At 35.1% G+C, this 16,512-nt stretch overlaps 1 protein-coding gene across 1 annotated transcript; it reads left to right on the forward strand.

The window, feature by feature from the left end:
* The first annotated feature begins 568 nt into the window (after window positions 1-568).
* On the forward strand, window positions 569-14,289 carry LOC108319561 (protein PAT1 homolog). Its single transcript, XM_017550723.2, has 5 exons — window positions 569-867; window positions 1,475-1,626; window positions 2,140-2,196; window positions 8,364-8,427; window positions 11,407-14,289. Exons 1-5 carry the CDS (start codon window positions 801-803, stop codon window positions 13,707-13,709), a joined length of 2,643 nt encoding a protein of 880 aa, XP_017406212.1. The 5' UTR covers window positions 569-800; the 3' UTR covers window positions 13,710-14,289.
* Window positions 14,290-16,512: the final 2,223 nt, after the last annotated feature.

Raw genomic sequence — 16,512 nt, forward strand, 5'->3', positions numbered from 1 at the left:
AAACTCAAAGGAAGAGTTCTAAAAATATGGTGAATGTTTTAGATAATGAAATAAATTTATGAAATCATTGAATTATTTTAATATTAAAATACTTAGTGTTATTATTTTAAAACACCTATTAAATAAATAAAAAAAATATATAAATAAACTATAATAAATTGTAAAATTTACTTATATTTATTTTTATAATTATAATTTATTTATTTTTTGTTATCATGAAAAAAGTACTAGCATATGTGTTTTCATTGGTATAAAAATAATAATATAAGTATAATTATGAAAAGATATAAGAAATAAAAATTAAAATATTAGTTACAAATTAAACAAAATGTCAATTTTATTTAATTAAAATATTAAGAAATGCATGGCTAATTTTAAAACTATATTGTTAAACTTAATTTTAAATATTTGCAATTTCACCTATTTTTCAAATCATATAACAATAAATAAAAACAATAAATTTTTGTTTTGTTTTGGTATCTTCTCTGGAAAACTACACGAAACACAATCTCACCAAAAACGTTCCCTCAGTTAAATTAAAAAAAAAAAATTAGGTACGCTATCTCAACTATAACATACCCGCTCTCTCTCTCTCTCTGTCTCTCTCTCTCTCTCTCTCTCTCTCTCTCTCTCTGTCTCTCTTCTCTCTCTGTGGTAGGGTTCTTCTTCACTTCCCTTTCTCAACCCAAACCATTCCTTCAATCTCTGCCATGACCTAATTCACATAACTCTCCGCACACATCACTTCGCGAAGCGCGTTCAACTTTGTTTATTCACAGTTCGCGTTTCTTTCTTCCTTCATGGATGGCTTTGGTGTCGCTGCTCCCAGCACCGATGATCACAAACCATTGCGACACACTTCCAAAAGTTCGTTTCTTTTTTATTATTTTGTTATCTTCTGTTCTGTTTTTACTTCCCCTGCGGTTTTATTTGTTTTTCTTACGCTCTTGCTGTAATCGCTTCTTTCGTGTTTTGCGTTCTTTAATTCTGCTTCTGCATGTAGATCTGCTTCTACTTAGGAGTTTGATCGCGAAAAATCACGGGGATGAAACTATACGCTATGAGTTTCTATTTCTTTTTTTTAATATGTTTAACTCACTGCAGCACAATGAGTTCTTGTAAGGTCTGAACTAAAATTTAGATTTTGCTAATTTTGAAAAGTTTATCCTGCTTATTGTAAAGTCCAAATTCTTTTTTTTTCTGGATATCTTTGGTTGTTGGTTCCTTTAGTGGGTAAGTGTGGTGTATATCAGTAATGTATAACTGTCAAGAAGATTGCAAATATCCGATTTCATTCAATGTTTGCCTTGTTTTTGTATGCTCATTGAAGATCTTGTGACCTTTCATCATCCATTTTTTGTTTTACATGGTGTTCAGTTTGTGTTCGTATTGATGGGCTTTTAAATGTGCAAACCGTGTTTTGTATGTTACAACTGTTGAAATCTCTTTGATTTGGTTTTCTTCTTTTATGCAGAAGGTGAAGTATTTGATGCATCACAATATGCATTCTTTGGGAAAAATGCTGCCGAGGAAGTTGAGTTGGGGGGGTTAGAAGATGAAGATGAATATAAGGCCATGCTTGCTGTGGAATTCAGCGAGGATGATTTATTTATCAATAAAGAAGAGGTATTATTCAGTCTGATTATGTTTCTTTTTAATTTAAAGTTTGTGGCAACAATGTTTACAAAGTTAACTTATCTGAGGGAGGCTTACACTTCAGTGAAAACAAATATCACACTGCGTCATTTGAATTGCCAAAACTGATATTGATGCCTGAATGTTGAGTGCTTTCTCTAAAAAATGATATCTTAAGTAGCTACCACAAACTAGCGTCATTTGATTGATCTCCCCAAACATAAGCTTTTTGAGTAGTTGATGTAGTCAAATGAGATGGTTGTGAATGGATATTCCAAATGACAGCACTTGAATTTATAGTTGCTGTCATTCATGGCCATTTTTAAATTTTTGTTGTGTTGCCTTTGAATTTTTGGTTGTGGTTTGCTTAGTCTTTGCTAAAGCATTATATTTGACTTTTATCAAGTTAATCTCAATTCCTAGTGAATGTGGGGCATAACAAATTAATATTTGCAGACAAGATGCTAGAATTTTCTCCAACTAACTTACATTTCCACATTGCAGGCAGAGGATATAAGATCACTTTCTGATATTGATGATCTTACTACGACTTTTTTAAAGGTAAGGTCCTGAAACTGCGATATGTCATACTTTCTCTGGATGCTGGGAAGTATTCGATAAAACTCTACATATAGGTAGAAGTACTTTTATTATTTTGTAGTAAAAAAATAGGTGCGATAATGTTGAAAATCAGAATATAATATTCTGCAATTATTGCATTAATAACAGTTTGTAGGTGTATAATATTTGATTTAGAGACAACGGAATATTTTCTATTTAGGTATAGTTAATGTCACAAGTCTATACAAACTCACAGCTGCTGTGTTTTCAGCCACAGTTTCAGTCCAGTGTTCCTGTTTTGTCTTAACATGGTATCCCAAGAAATGTGCCTCTCCAGTTTGCGTCCTTAATTGTTACCCTTCTTTTGATGACTTTTTTTTGGGCTTTAAACCCAATAGAACACACTAAAGAGAACAAATCTCTTGTGCCTAAACTAGGGTTTTTTCACAAGCGTCACTGCCTCAGCTAAAGAGTCTTCTTCTCCATGCCGCTGTTGCCTCCATAGATTTCCTTCTCCACCTTTTCCACCATAGCCGTTCTGCATCCGCTACCTGTTATCCAAAAAGTGGTCGCCATGGTTACCATGAAAAACCCGCATCGCCATCAGCATGTTGTGGTGGCAAGTACCAAAACCGTCATCGAGTTCCGCCATGGCGCCATTATCACCAATTTTTTATAACACGGTTGACAGACAGTAAAGTACAAACAATATCTTCCATGTGTTGTTTTTGTGTCTAATGTTTCCCCACTAACCATGGCTTTTAGTGGTTCTTACACTCCTTTTTTCTAATTACCTGCTTCCATTTGAGATGCCAACTGTTCAAACTACCACCTTGGGCTTCTAACATCACCCTATGGATTGTCTGGCTGGTGTATCAACATCATCTTTAGTAGTTATTGCTTGTGCCAAATGAGAGAAGTTTGACACTCGGTTATGCAATGTGATCAGCCTACCCTCCTTACTATCAAATTGATTTTTTCCTTCATGTGTCACTCGTAAATTTGTTTGGACCAAGGTGCAGGCTCTTGACACTCAATGCTTGTATGGAATGTGTATGCATATGTTGGGCAAGTTTGTATTGTGTTATATGATTATAATGAACTCTTACCTCTTGCATCTATACATGCTAGAGCTAAGAAAGAACTGGAGAACCATAGTGCAGTCTTTAATGTTTCTTTGTGATCTTCTGTCAATGCATGTTGCTTATCATGACTTGAATCTTCAGTCACCCATGTCCCCTATAATGACATTGGGCTCTTCATTTCTTCAAAGTCCATTAAACGTTGCTATAGAGATCCTTAGTCCTATAGTGGAGGATACATTTGCCTTTACCTCCTGGATTACTAATTTTGCACACTTTTAGGATGGGACATCTCAATCCAAGAGTCGTTTGTCACATGTAAAATCTCATGGCTTAAATGTGGATTGGGGATGCAAAGTATGCATTGACATTTGATCTTTTTGGTTAAAGTCCACCAAGTACCCTAAATATTGATGCTCTCTTGGTCATTGTTGTACATGAAAGGAAACTAGTCTAGTGGCTTCAATTAATTTCTCCATAGAACTATTTTTTTTTTTGTTTTGTCAACCTCTCAAACATGTTCCTTGGCATCCTTCCTTCAAATCAACTAAAACAGGTTCCCTGGTCTCTTCCTCCAAATCTTACTGTTAGGATATTTATTCTATTTTATCATCATTATATTGTGTCAAGGGTTACCCTATTTATCATGATTATATTGTGTCAAGGGTTACCCCATCTATCATGATTATATTGTATCTAGGGTTACCCTATTTATCATGTATTTTTGTATCAATTTATTCTTATAAATAGAAGATTGAGAGGGATCAATCAAGCCCTCTAGAATTATTTTATAGTTTAATTCTCAAGTTGGTATCAGAGCAGGTTGTCTGAGTCTCTTCCTACTCTGTCTTTGTTGTCGTCGATGGCCAGCACCGCCACCGGCGGCCTTAAAAATTTCATCTTTTCTTAAATACCTCAATGAGTAGTCTCACTCTCCTAATAATCTCATATTTTCAATGCTTTTTTTGTTCACCATTGTCTGCCACCATCCGCTGCCTCAGTATAGTTCGGCGACCAGGATGCCTCCTTGAGCGACGACCAATTCTGCCGGTGTCGAGGACTAGTTTTCATTCAAGCGCCACATCTGTCCGACATCTGCCACCACCGTCAAGTTTTCTCCGACAAAGTTAGGGGTTTTGTTGCCTCAAGTGTGACCCATCCTTGGTGGTCGCTGCCTCATTCTCCTCTACACGCACTGTCATGAACTACTTCTCTCCGATCTGCTTCTGTCGCGTGTTTGTCACTAGTCACCTTCCCAATGTCAGAATCATACTGCGTCGCTGCTATTCGTCTTGCTGGACCAAAAGAAAAAAAAAATTTTGTTTCAGCATTGTTCCTTAGCCTCTTTCATAATGTGTGTTTATATTATAGCAGCTGTGATGTTTGCTTGTGTCATTTATTTACATGTTTCCAAGGAGAGTCAATGCTATTAGTTGGTTAACACCAAGGAATTTCAACACCAAAGTCATAGGTTGAAGGTTCCTCATGGCATGAGGGGAGTCTATTTCTATCAAGATTTAGAATCTTAGTCCAACAATTTCACCCGTCAGATCTGTTTTTGGATGCTTTGATGAATAAAGGAGACCATTATGACATTCCACCTTCACAATTTTCGTCCTTCGCTGTGAAGGAGAGTATGTTTAAGCCACTACATACTCCCATTAGTCAATGATAGCAGTTTAGTCCATGCAGTATGTTTTTGTCCACTGCAGGCTCCATCCTTACTTGATGACAATTTAGTCCCTGCAAGCTCCATCAATCAGTGATGGCAATTTAGTCTCTGCAGGCCCCATAAGTCAGTAATGACAATTTAGTGCCTACAGTGAGGGGAATATGTTTCCAGCCACTAGTCAGACACTAGTCAGAGGTCCCAGCTAGTCAGAGATGACAGTCCCTGCTTTCAGTCATTGCAGGCCCCAATTAGTCGGAGATGGCAGTCCCTGCAGTTTTGTCGTTTTCAGCCACTGTAGGCTCCAACTAGTCAAAGATAGCCGTCCTTGCATTTTTGTCGCATTTAGACATGCATGTCCCATCCTTACTTGATGGCAATGCAGTCTCTACAGTTTGTCGTTGTCTATCACTCATTATTCACTTTTGATGGAAATCAATTTTGTCAAAGTCAATCCTACTTGAAGGTTCATGGTGCTAGATGAAGTTTCGTGGGTGTTCAATATTATTCTCCATAAGCTTATGAGGAGTCTCTTTGGTGATGCTACACTGGTTTGTGAGTCCAATTTGGTTTATAGACATTTTCTCTTGATGGTCTGAAGCTAGATGTACATTTTATTCAAAGCTAGAGTTACCACGCCTATTGCCTTGACATTTTAGACAAGTTGATTTTGTTGGAGTGAGTTTATTTGTTCCAAGCTTGGTACATACAAGCTTGAGGGGGAGTGTTAGGATATTTATCCTATTTTATCATCATTATATTGTGTTTAGAGTTACCCTATTTATCATGATTATATTGTGTCAAGGGTTACCCTATTTATCATGATTATAGTTGTGTCTAGGGTTACCCTATTTATCATGATTATATTGTGTCTAGGGTTACTCTATTGATCATGTACTTTTGTATCAATTTATTCTTATAAATAGAAGATTATGAGAGGGATCAATCAAGCCCTCTAGAATTATTTTACAGTTTAATTCTCAAGTCTTACAACTTGGCCTTCTTAAAGTTTTCCAAGTGAAATGCTCTTCCATTTCTCTCCATAGGTAAAACCAATTCATCATTGGTAAATTTAGCTAACATGATTGTTACATTCTGTAGTATTTTGCACCTAAAATAAAGTTTTGCACTTGTAATCTATCCTATGGAATCACATCTATTAAAGGCATGTATTCAACTATTTTAATAGTCATTTGATACTCGTCCATAAAACGATGATAGCAAGAATTAGATCTATTTGCAATCGTCCCTTCATGATGTTTTGTATGTAAACGGATCAAAAACACAAGAAAGGAGAGTTGAATTGTGTTTTAGGACTTTTTTGAAATTTTTGCAAGGTAACATGATTATATGACATTAGACAATAGTTTTATTTGACTGACGCACTATCAAACTATTTTCTTAAGAGATTGCGATTGATGAGGAACATCATATGCAACTTCAAGTTTGACAGATGGATTGTCTAAAAATGCTTTTCAAATTTGCAAAAGTGTTCTTGTATGATTAGTTACAATTAATTAACATAAAATCTAAATTGATAAAGGATAAGGATATATAATGTTTTTATACTAATTCATATGTTATCAAAGATTATGTCCATTTCTCAATCAACTGATTTTCACTAGGTAGACTATTGTTGGTAGATGCAAATGAGTATTGTTTGGACCTCAACCACGCTTGGCTAAGACTGAGTATTATTAAAAACGTCACTAATCTTGGCTAAACACAATATATTATTTAGAATGCAACCACTCTTGACTAAGATCAAATATTCTTTGGAATGCTACTATTCCTTGCTAAGATTGATTATTCTTTGTAACACAACCACAATTGGCTAATACTGGGTATTGTTTAAAATGCAATCATTCCTAACTAAGACGTTTTAAAGACAACCACTCCTAGCGAAAACCAAAAAGTTTATGAAGAATGTGATCTAAAAGATCACATGTTTGCTCACTATAATGAGGGGTAGTGTCTTACAAGGAATGTAATGGGTTATCACTCTAGATTGCTAATAAACATGAACAATGTTCTTTTTCACAACTACAAGGCTTGGAAGCTTTAAGATCTTGTGCACGTTCTTGTAGCAAGACTTTCGTCAACCTTCATTCTTCAACAAGTTCTTCTATATAAAGAGTTTAGAAAGAAAAGAGACATTGTACATCCTTTGCAGCTATTGTGAGGGTCTTCTTCTGCTATTGTTTCTTCTTGCGTTTAAGCATGCATTACGGCTTCAAGACGCATTAAATGTTCTTGAATTAACATTTATGTAACTTACTCTGCAATCCTGACATCTTACCTTTTCCAGAGATGTTGTTTGCATGAAGCAACTTTCAACATATTCTTCAATATATCTTTGATGTTGACAAGGTGTTGCATGAGTTTAGTGTATCTCCAATTCTTTATGTCATCCACTTTAATGTATTTCACAGAAAGTGAACTTTAAATCGAACCAGTGTTATCAAAACTCGGTTATGGCGGCGCCATGGCAGAAACTAGTGGTGGTTTTGTAGCCTACCGCCACAACAAGGCAACGACTAAGTGGGTTTCTCATGGCTGCCGCTTTTTGCATTGGTGGGTACAAAACAAATATGGCAGAAAAGGTGGGGCAGCGGTTTGCAGTAGAAACAAGGGAAGCGGCATGGAGAAGAAATAGGGGTAGCAACTTGCGGAGAAGACACCTTACTCTAGAGGGGCAACACCCAGAGAAGAAACCCTAATTGCAGGGCTTATCTCAAATGCTATCTTTTCTTTGTCTTTCCTTGGGTTTAAAGTCCAACTAATACTTTGTTAAAAATTGGGCCAGGCCCAATAAAAACTTATTTTAACCTAATACCCTAATAACCCTATGCACCCCTCTCTCCTTTAGTCTCATTGCCATTTGCACATACCTTGCTGCTCACCGTTGCTTGTAGGCAGTGGCCGCTGGTCACACCATAATATCATTACTTTTGCATTACAATTATACTTCTGTATTTGTTTTTGAAAAAATTCATAAATTATATTTCTTTTAACCTCAATGTTTCCACCATAACCCGTTTTGGTTTCCGTTATAACTTCATAAAGAATTTTGGAGTCTTTGATATTTTCCGTTATCTGATATCAATAACAGTGAACCTAACTCCATGTCACAAAGTCAACTTGTGAAGTTAGGTTTGCTATCACTTATATATTATAATCTATCACTTATATATTATAATCTATCACTTATATATTATAATCTATCACTTATATATTATAATCTATTCACTTATATATTATAATCTATTCCCAGTCTTACATGGTTTGAATTAGTGGTTGATTTAATATTTCAGTTTTATTGTTTTGAAAATAAACCCATCTCCTTTAGTGATCATATATTGTATTCACGAAAACTGATATTAAGTTTTTTTTTAAAATTATTTTTTTTATTTCAGTTGAACAAGGTTGTTAGTGGACCAAGAAGCCCAGGAGTTATTGGTGAACGGGGATCAAGAGAAAGTGAGTAAGCATTTGCAATGAATTTGGCTAATTGATGTTACTTTTTGACATTTATCATTTTTTTAAATTTTATATTTTTTAAAACTTGAGGTTCTTAATATGTTTAAATTGTGATGGCAAACGATAATCTTGTGGTGTCAAAGTAGGAAAATGTTTGTTACTTTATAACATTATTTTCTTGTAGACATATGATGATAAGTGGTCTTAACAAAGTAAAGTAGAAAATTTTTATTGGAAAGCAAAGTATTTATTATTTATTAAAACACAAAATCTTATCCCATTTAATACATTTTTTAAGTAATTAGAAGCTTTGAATGTATTTATTATATTAATTATATTAAAACGCAAAATCCTATCACTTTTAATACATTTCCGGGCACCCTTGTTAATGAGGCCTTTTATTATAATTTCTTTGAAGTTTGTCTTAGATTTACTTTATGTCTATATACTGTACACAACAAAATTGGATGAAAGAAATGAGACAACATCACATTAAGAGGCTATTTAAAAGTATGAATATAATTTAGTTGAAAGAAAAAAAATTGTAGATTATGTTTACAATCAGTAATGTCCCTTCTCAAGTGTAAAGATTAAAAAAGGGAAAAAAAAGGAAATAGGGAAACAAAAAATCCATGATATCCTAAAAATAAGTATCCAATGATATCTTAAAGACATATAACACGTCTGAACAATTCTCTTCAAATTGGTGAATGAGTATCATTCATTCCCAAGGAATCTAGCATTATGAAGGCCCCCCTAAGGAAGACATCATTTACTTGGTGCCTTGTAAAGTTAGGTATATTTACCTTCAGGGTAATTACCTGGGACATTTACCTTCAGTTTAGATGTCTCCAACTGCTGAGGGACTAGAGTGTGTTACTCCTGCCTTTGATATTATTTTTCAATGAACTGATCTTCAACTTATATTTCATTATAACTTTCCTCAGCTTCTTTCTTTGAACTCTAAGACAGACTCAATTTCTAGAATGCATTCTCACTGAAGTTGAGAGCTGAAAAATAAGGATTGCATTTAGTGAGTTGAAGGGATTCCACTATAATGATAGAGGTACAAGAATACAGAGATATCTCCTCTCAATGTACTTCTCACCCCACTTAAAATCACTATAGTAACAAGATGTGAATACCCTCACAATCTTACCAAAAATAGAGAACACTCATAGCTCTGTTTACACCTTGAGAGCAATCCCAACTCTCAATGAGAACAATCACAGTTCTCTCCCCCTGGCACAGCAACACAATACTCAGATTGCAAATGTTGAAAATGATCGTCCAGGTACACTCTAGTAGTGCAAAATGAATCAGTACTAGCCCAGTTTTCTTGATAGAATCTTGATGAGTAAACCCAAATTGGATCCTTGATTCTTCAAGAGAGTTCTTGGACCCTCCTGTAATCAATACTCAATCAAAATTTTAGTTATGAAATTGATAGTTCAGAAGATTAGTTTAAAACATCGTGCAAGACAATTATTTTTAGGATTTTTGAATATTGACACCATTTAATTGGCAAGAAAAAATGAAGTAAAATAGATCTAGATATATTAATTGTGTAGGATGTAAAATGATTAATCTCTCTATTAAAGGATAAATATTAAAAATGAAAATGACAGAAAACAGGTAGATAAAATATCCCGCGCTTTCTTAATGACAAATATCCCATATATCTTAAAGATACATCACACACAACTAAACATAAGATGGTTTCTTCAAGTAGAAATTCATAAATAAAAAACATATGTAAAACAGTCTTATTTTTAATGTTTGTACATTGGTGATTTTGTGTTTTCTCTTTATCTCGGATCCACAACCTTGGTTACCAAGTAAAATATCATTACGAGTCTGTTTAAAGTAGTGGTAAATCAAAAGAAATGTGGGTTATAGTGATAATTGCCTGAAGCTTGAGAACATGATGTTCTAAATAATCCAAAGGTTTTTTGGTAGTTTTTTTTTCCCTGCTGTTATCGGGAGTTTTCTTTTTCGGTGCTTGTGCTGTGTACCTACACTCTTAACAGCTTTGTCAATTAGAACCTTGTGAGCATGCATTTACATTTAGAAATATTAAGTTGTGTACATGCATTGATTTATATGCAAATATGTTGGCTTCTGCTGCAAGCTGTTAAGTGGGGAAAGTTCCACCAGTTATAGAAGGTGCCTGTAAATGTTAGGTCAGTAACATATTGCTTGAGATTCAACTGTGGTATTCTTGGCTCTTTTAGTAGTACTTAATAGATACAAAGTTGTGCAATATGTATTGATCTATGAAGCTCGGACACGTCTCTTAAGTGGTGTGTCCCTGTGGCTAACACGTATTGAACACCGACACGTGTACAAGTATTGGTGAAGTGTCCAATTCAAAAGACATTTTTTTTGTCTCTAATATAATTTTGACAAGACTCCAACATTATATTAATAAGGCCAAATACAATGATTTTCTAAAAACTCAAACTTATTGTATAAGTTCCTATTATGATTATAGAAATAAGGAACAAATCCTATATGATCACAAATATTTAAATAATATGGTTTTGAATACATAAATCTTGATTTCCAATTTAAATAATTCATAATGATCTGATATATAAATCCATGTTCCTGTGTCCCACATTTTGGAAATTACCCGTGTTGAAGTGTTCATGTCGTGTCTAGTGTCTGTGTTAGTATCTATGCTACATATGTATTTATAGAGGAGGTTCCCTCTGGTTTTGTGATAATGCAGGAGGTCTCTAGTGTTTGTGTAAAATTCTTTTGCATTTTGACATTGGTGTAAAAACCCAAAGCAAAGCATCAGTAAGGTTCTTGAGAATGTATTTGGTGGTAGCTTTACAATTTTTTCACTTCCATGAGATGATGCAGATTTACTATTTTGAGTGAAATATTTTTGGTCTATGATGGATCTGTCCTCCATTTCTCATCAATCATTTTTTCAATTGACTGAATTATTTCTTTTCCTATATTTGACAGATTCCTCTGCTTCTGAATGGTCACAAAGGGATGACATTCCACACTGGTTTGATCAGCAAAGCTATGACAGTGAAGGGCAAGGATCTCAGGATGGCAATAGATGGTCATCACACCCCCATTCTTCTCTAACTCAGTTATATGACTCAAGGCCCTTGTACAGAACATCTTCATATCCCGAGCAGCAGCGACAGCTGCAACACCAACTCCAACATTGCTCTAGTGAACCCGTTCCTAACTGGTTTGATCAGGCTTTTTATGATAGTGAAAATACTGAGGACGGAAAGCGGTGGTCATCACAGCCACATTCCTCCACTGCCCAATTACAAGAATCAAAAACCTTGTATAGAACATCTTCGTATCCTGACAAGCGGCCCGAGCTTACTCGGTTTTCTAGTGAACCTATTTTGGCACCAAAATCCTCATTTACATCGTATCCTCCACCTGGTGGTAGGTCCCAACAGTCTTCCCCAAATCACAGTACAGGTCATTTGAACATTCCTTTTCATACTGGTGGAGCTCAGGTGGCTTTACCGTCACAAAATCGTTCTCATTATTTCAATTCTGTGCTACAGTTGAGTGGACCAAAACATGAGTCACATTTCAGTGGAAATGTGCACCCATTTACTACTGGCTCACCTCTAAATTATCGAATGCAGAATCCCTGGGTCAACCAATCTGGGTTGTATTCTGGAGATCATCCAAACCTCCTCAGTAATATGTTGCAGCAACAATTACACCATCAGAGTGGATCATTATCACCTCATTTATTGACCCAATTGCAGCAGCATAGACATCTTCATCCCATTCAGAAACCAGGACGCTACATGTCAGGTTTCCAATCCCATTTATTTAACCCTCAGCTTTCTTCTGGATCATCCATGGTTAGCAAATATGATCATATGCTTGGTCTTGCTGATACCAGAGAACACAGGCCAAAATCAACTCATAAGGGTAAACAGAGTCATCGTTTTTTGCAACAAGGTTCTGATGCCAGTAGCCAGAAGAATGAAAGTGGTTCACTACAGTTTAGGTCAAAGTATATGACTAGTGATGAAATTGAGAGTATTCTTAGAATGCAGCAAGCTGTGACTCATTGCAACGACCCCTATCATGATGACTATTATCACCAAGCTTGTCTTGCTAAAAAAGATGGGGCTAAGTTGAAACATTCATTTAGCCCAACACAACTAAAGGATGTTCCTGCACGAATCCGTGCCAATCTGGACTCCCCTGGTTTTGTTCAGGTTGATACTTTAGGGAGGGTTTCATTCCTTGCTAATCGTCAACCTCATGCTCTTTTTGAAGTTGATCCATTAAACTCTTCCACTAGTGGTAGTTCTGAGCGAAATATTTCAGAGAAGCCCCTTGAACAGGAGCCTCTGTTTGCAGCCAGAGTCGCAATTGAGGATGGTCTTTATCTTCTTCTTGATGTAGAGGACATTGATCGTTTTTTACAGTGTAATCAACTACAAGATGGTGGGACTCAATTAAGACGAAGACGGAAGGTCCTTATGGAAGGACTAGCATCATCTCTCCAACTCGTTGATCCACTGGGAAAGAATGGAAGCAAAGTTGGGCTTGGTGCTAAGGATGATGTAGTTTTCTTACTGTTAGTGTCTATTCCCAAAGGGCGGAAACTCTTGTCAAAGTATCTTCAGCTACTTGGTTCTGGTAGTGAGCTTATGCGGATAGTCTGCATGACCATCTTTCGTCATTTGAGATTTTTATTTGGTAGTCTACCATCCGAACCTGAAGCTGCCTTGAGTACAAGTAACCTTGCTAAGGTTGTTTGTAAGTGTGTTCGGGGAATGGATCTTGGTGCCCTAGGTGCTTGTCTTGCAGCTGTAGTTTGTTCCACAGAGCAACCTCCTTTACGCCCCCTTGGAAGTACAGCTGGAGATGGTGCCTCCCTTATTTTAGTATCTGTTCTTGAGAGGGCCACTGAACTTCTTACTGATCCCCATGGTGCTTGCAGCTATATAGCTAATCGTTCATTTTGGCAGGCCTCATTTGATGAATTTTTTGGCCTTCTCACAATGTATTGCATGAATAAGTACCAGAGTATCATGCAATCACTGCTTGTACAAGGGACGCCAAATGTGTCAGGTATTGGATCAGATGCTGCTAAAGCAATTAGTAGGGAAATGCCTGTTGAACTCTTGCGTGTAAGTCTTCCTCACACCAATGATAATCAGAGAAAATTATTACTAGATTTTGCTCAGCGGTCTGTGCCTGTGGTTGGAATTAACAATTATACTGGGAGCAGTGGGGGTCATGTGAACTCAGAGACTGTGCTTAGTTGATAGATGATTGGAGAAAAGTTCTCCAAATATAATAGTTGTGCTGAAGGTCTCATCAACTGTACAACCTTGCGTCTGTACTTGTTGAGTATATATGGAGCAATCTGAAGTGGAAGTTGCTTCTGTGGCAAATTCTCTGCCCCTTCTGTATATTTATCATAATGCCATAACAATGTGGTAGCATTGTGATATATCTGCAATCAGGCTCTCCGTGTATCATGATATATTCAGCTTGATCTGTTCCCTCGTCTTTTCTTTTTCTCATGGCAGGGGAGCTTACTTTGTTACTGTGTGGCTGGTATAAACTTTTAGTGGTTAGCCTGTACAGTTTAGGCACATTTGATTCCCATGTTCCCTTTCTATTATTATATATACAAGGCGTGGGGTGGGGTGTATTCTAATTTACTTGTGATAATAGGTCACCATTGTGCTGGAAGTGGCTCTGGTTGCCATGAACTTAACTGGGAAAACATGTTTAAAAGTTGGTGTACTGAAGAACATAGGAACTAATGTAGAATAAATTATGTTGATGCATAATTTTATCTCATCATTTCCTAATTTAACTTGAGGATATGTTTTCTTATAGCTTCCCTCAATTATATATGATTTACTAGAGCCATTGAATTTCCGATTTCTTGATTTTGGTTCAAGTTTCTTTGGAAATTTGGAGCTTCGCTATATGCTCCTGTTGCTTTCTTTACATGTTGCTAAGCCAATTTTGAGGAATGTGACTATTTATGCTGATTCCGATTTATAACAAGATAAGAAAGGTACACCTTTCAATTCAGCGAATTCCGGTAAGATTTTGTTAGGTTTTTGTATAGTAGCTGGACGCTGTCTCGTGAAAGGCGAAGAGGCTTTTGTTTTTCAGTACCATTTTATATTCTCAGGAATAATTTTTCTATAGACTTGTTTGATTGGTGTTTGATACTTTTCTTTAAAGAGAGTATTTAATTTTAAAATTAAAGAAAAAAAAAAAGTAAGGAGGTAGTAGTGCAAATAGGTAGTCATTATACTTAATACTTTCCGTTCTTATGCGAACCTTAGACTTCTAATTCCTTCTCATGGGGATAGAAATATTTTAAATTGTAAATTGGTCATTTTTCTGCAAATACAAATTTTGAAAAATATTTTTTCATAGTTACCTAATGTAAACTCCATTTTTATGTCTCTGGGAATAGAAATGGTATTAAACAAATACACCAACATAATTTGAGATTCGATACTGGGTGAAGGATTCATCTATAGTTAGAAGTCATGAAACTAGAAGTAGAGGATGTTCTTCCATGCACAAATCCAAGATGTTCTGTAATTTGCTCCTTGGATAATTTTTTTTTCATAACTCCAACAATTTGGTATTGCTGTTGTCTTACTTTGAATCAAATTTGTCTCAAGTAACATCTCTAGTCTTTGATGAGGAAAACTACGAACTTTGGCCCGTAAAAGTGGAAGCTTAGCTGAAGGATTTGGATATTTGAGAAGTTGTTGAAGAGGATTATGAAGTACTTCCGTTGCCCAACAATCCCAGATGACCTATATAAAAAAGACATAAAGAGAAAAATACCTAAAAAACAAAAGCAAAATTGGTCTTTCAATAACCATATTCACTAGAATCACGACTTTAAAAAGAGAAAAAAATAACAATATGAGATTATCTAAAGGAAGAATATGCAGGAAATGAAGAATTCAAGACATGCAAGTATTGAACTTGATGAACGAATTTGAATTCCAAAAGATGAAAGAGTCTAAGAAAATTAAAGAGTACTAAGATAAATTATTTGACATTTATTACAAGGTATGATTACTAGATACTAATGTTTTTAAATGTAAAATTGTTGAAAAAACCCTTGCAATATCAGGCATCCATAATCATCATAGAAAACACAGTATCAATCCAAGATGACTTTGACAAAAGGGTTACATGCCTTTATGTCGAAGAGCAACGAAGGCTTATAAGACATGATCGTGTGGTTGACCACATTTAATGTTAGAATTTAACTCTCAGATGATAACAAAAATAAAGTAATGTCATCCATATGAATACTGCGCATAGTGTGTTATGCTGGAAAAAAAACTCCGACTATTATATGCCAAAAATAAATAAAAAATCACAAAAAAATTCAAAGAAAAAACTTTCTTCTGTACAAAAGTAGAAAATGATATTTTAGAACTGTACGTTTAAAATAGTAAGATTTTATTATTTTAATATATATTTTATAAATAAGTTTCATTACTTTAAATTACTATATTTTTTTAGAAATTATTTTTCTAAAGTTTTCTCATTTCTAGTTGTCTATTTGAAGATTGAAAATCGCTAGGATCATCATCTTGGCCAACTCCTTCCTTTTGTGTGAACATTTTTTTTACTTGTGTAGGTTGAAATTATGCTCTTTTCCTTTTAGTCAAATCTGTCATGGCTTGTATGTGACCTTTCTCTTGTTTGTATGTCGGGTTTTAATCTTCTATATAATATCTATTGATTAATGATCCAAATAGTATAATTCGATTATGTTTGTAATGTTTTTATGTATAGATAGAGTATCTTGTGAGCTTAGAGGTGTGTTTGTTGTTTTAGAGTTGTCTAAAGTTGTTTTGTCAGGTGGGAGCGAAGCTAAAAATTTCATGTTTATGATTTGATTGGTGTTGTGCATATCATTGATTTAAGTTTGAATTTCAGCATAGATAAGTTATGTTTACATATAGTTCTTGTTGAATCTGTGAAATTCTGTTAGTGTATTTGAATTGAGGTATGAGTGAAATCTGTGAACTGATTTTTGTTGGAAAATTAGCTTTGTGAGATTTGATT

Source organism: Vigna angularis, chromosome 5, assembly GCF_016808095.1.
Source record: "Vigna angularis cultivar LongXiaoDou No.4 chromosome 5, ASM1680809v1, whole genome shotgun sequence".
Classification (NCBI taxonomy): Eukaryota; Viridiplantae; Streptophyta; class Magnoliopsida; order Fabales; family Fabaceae; genus Vigna; species Vigna angularis.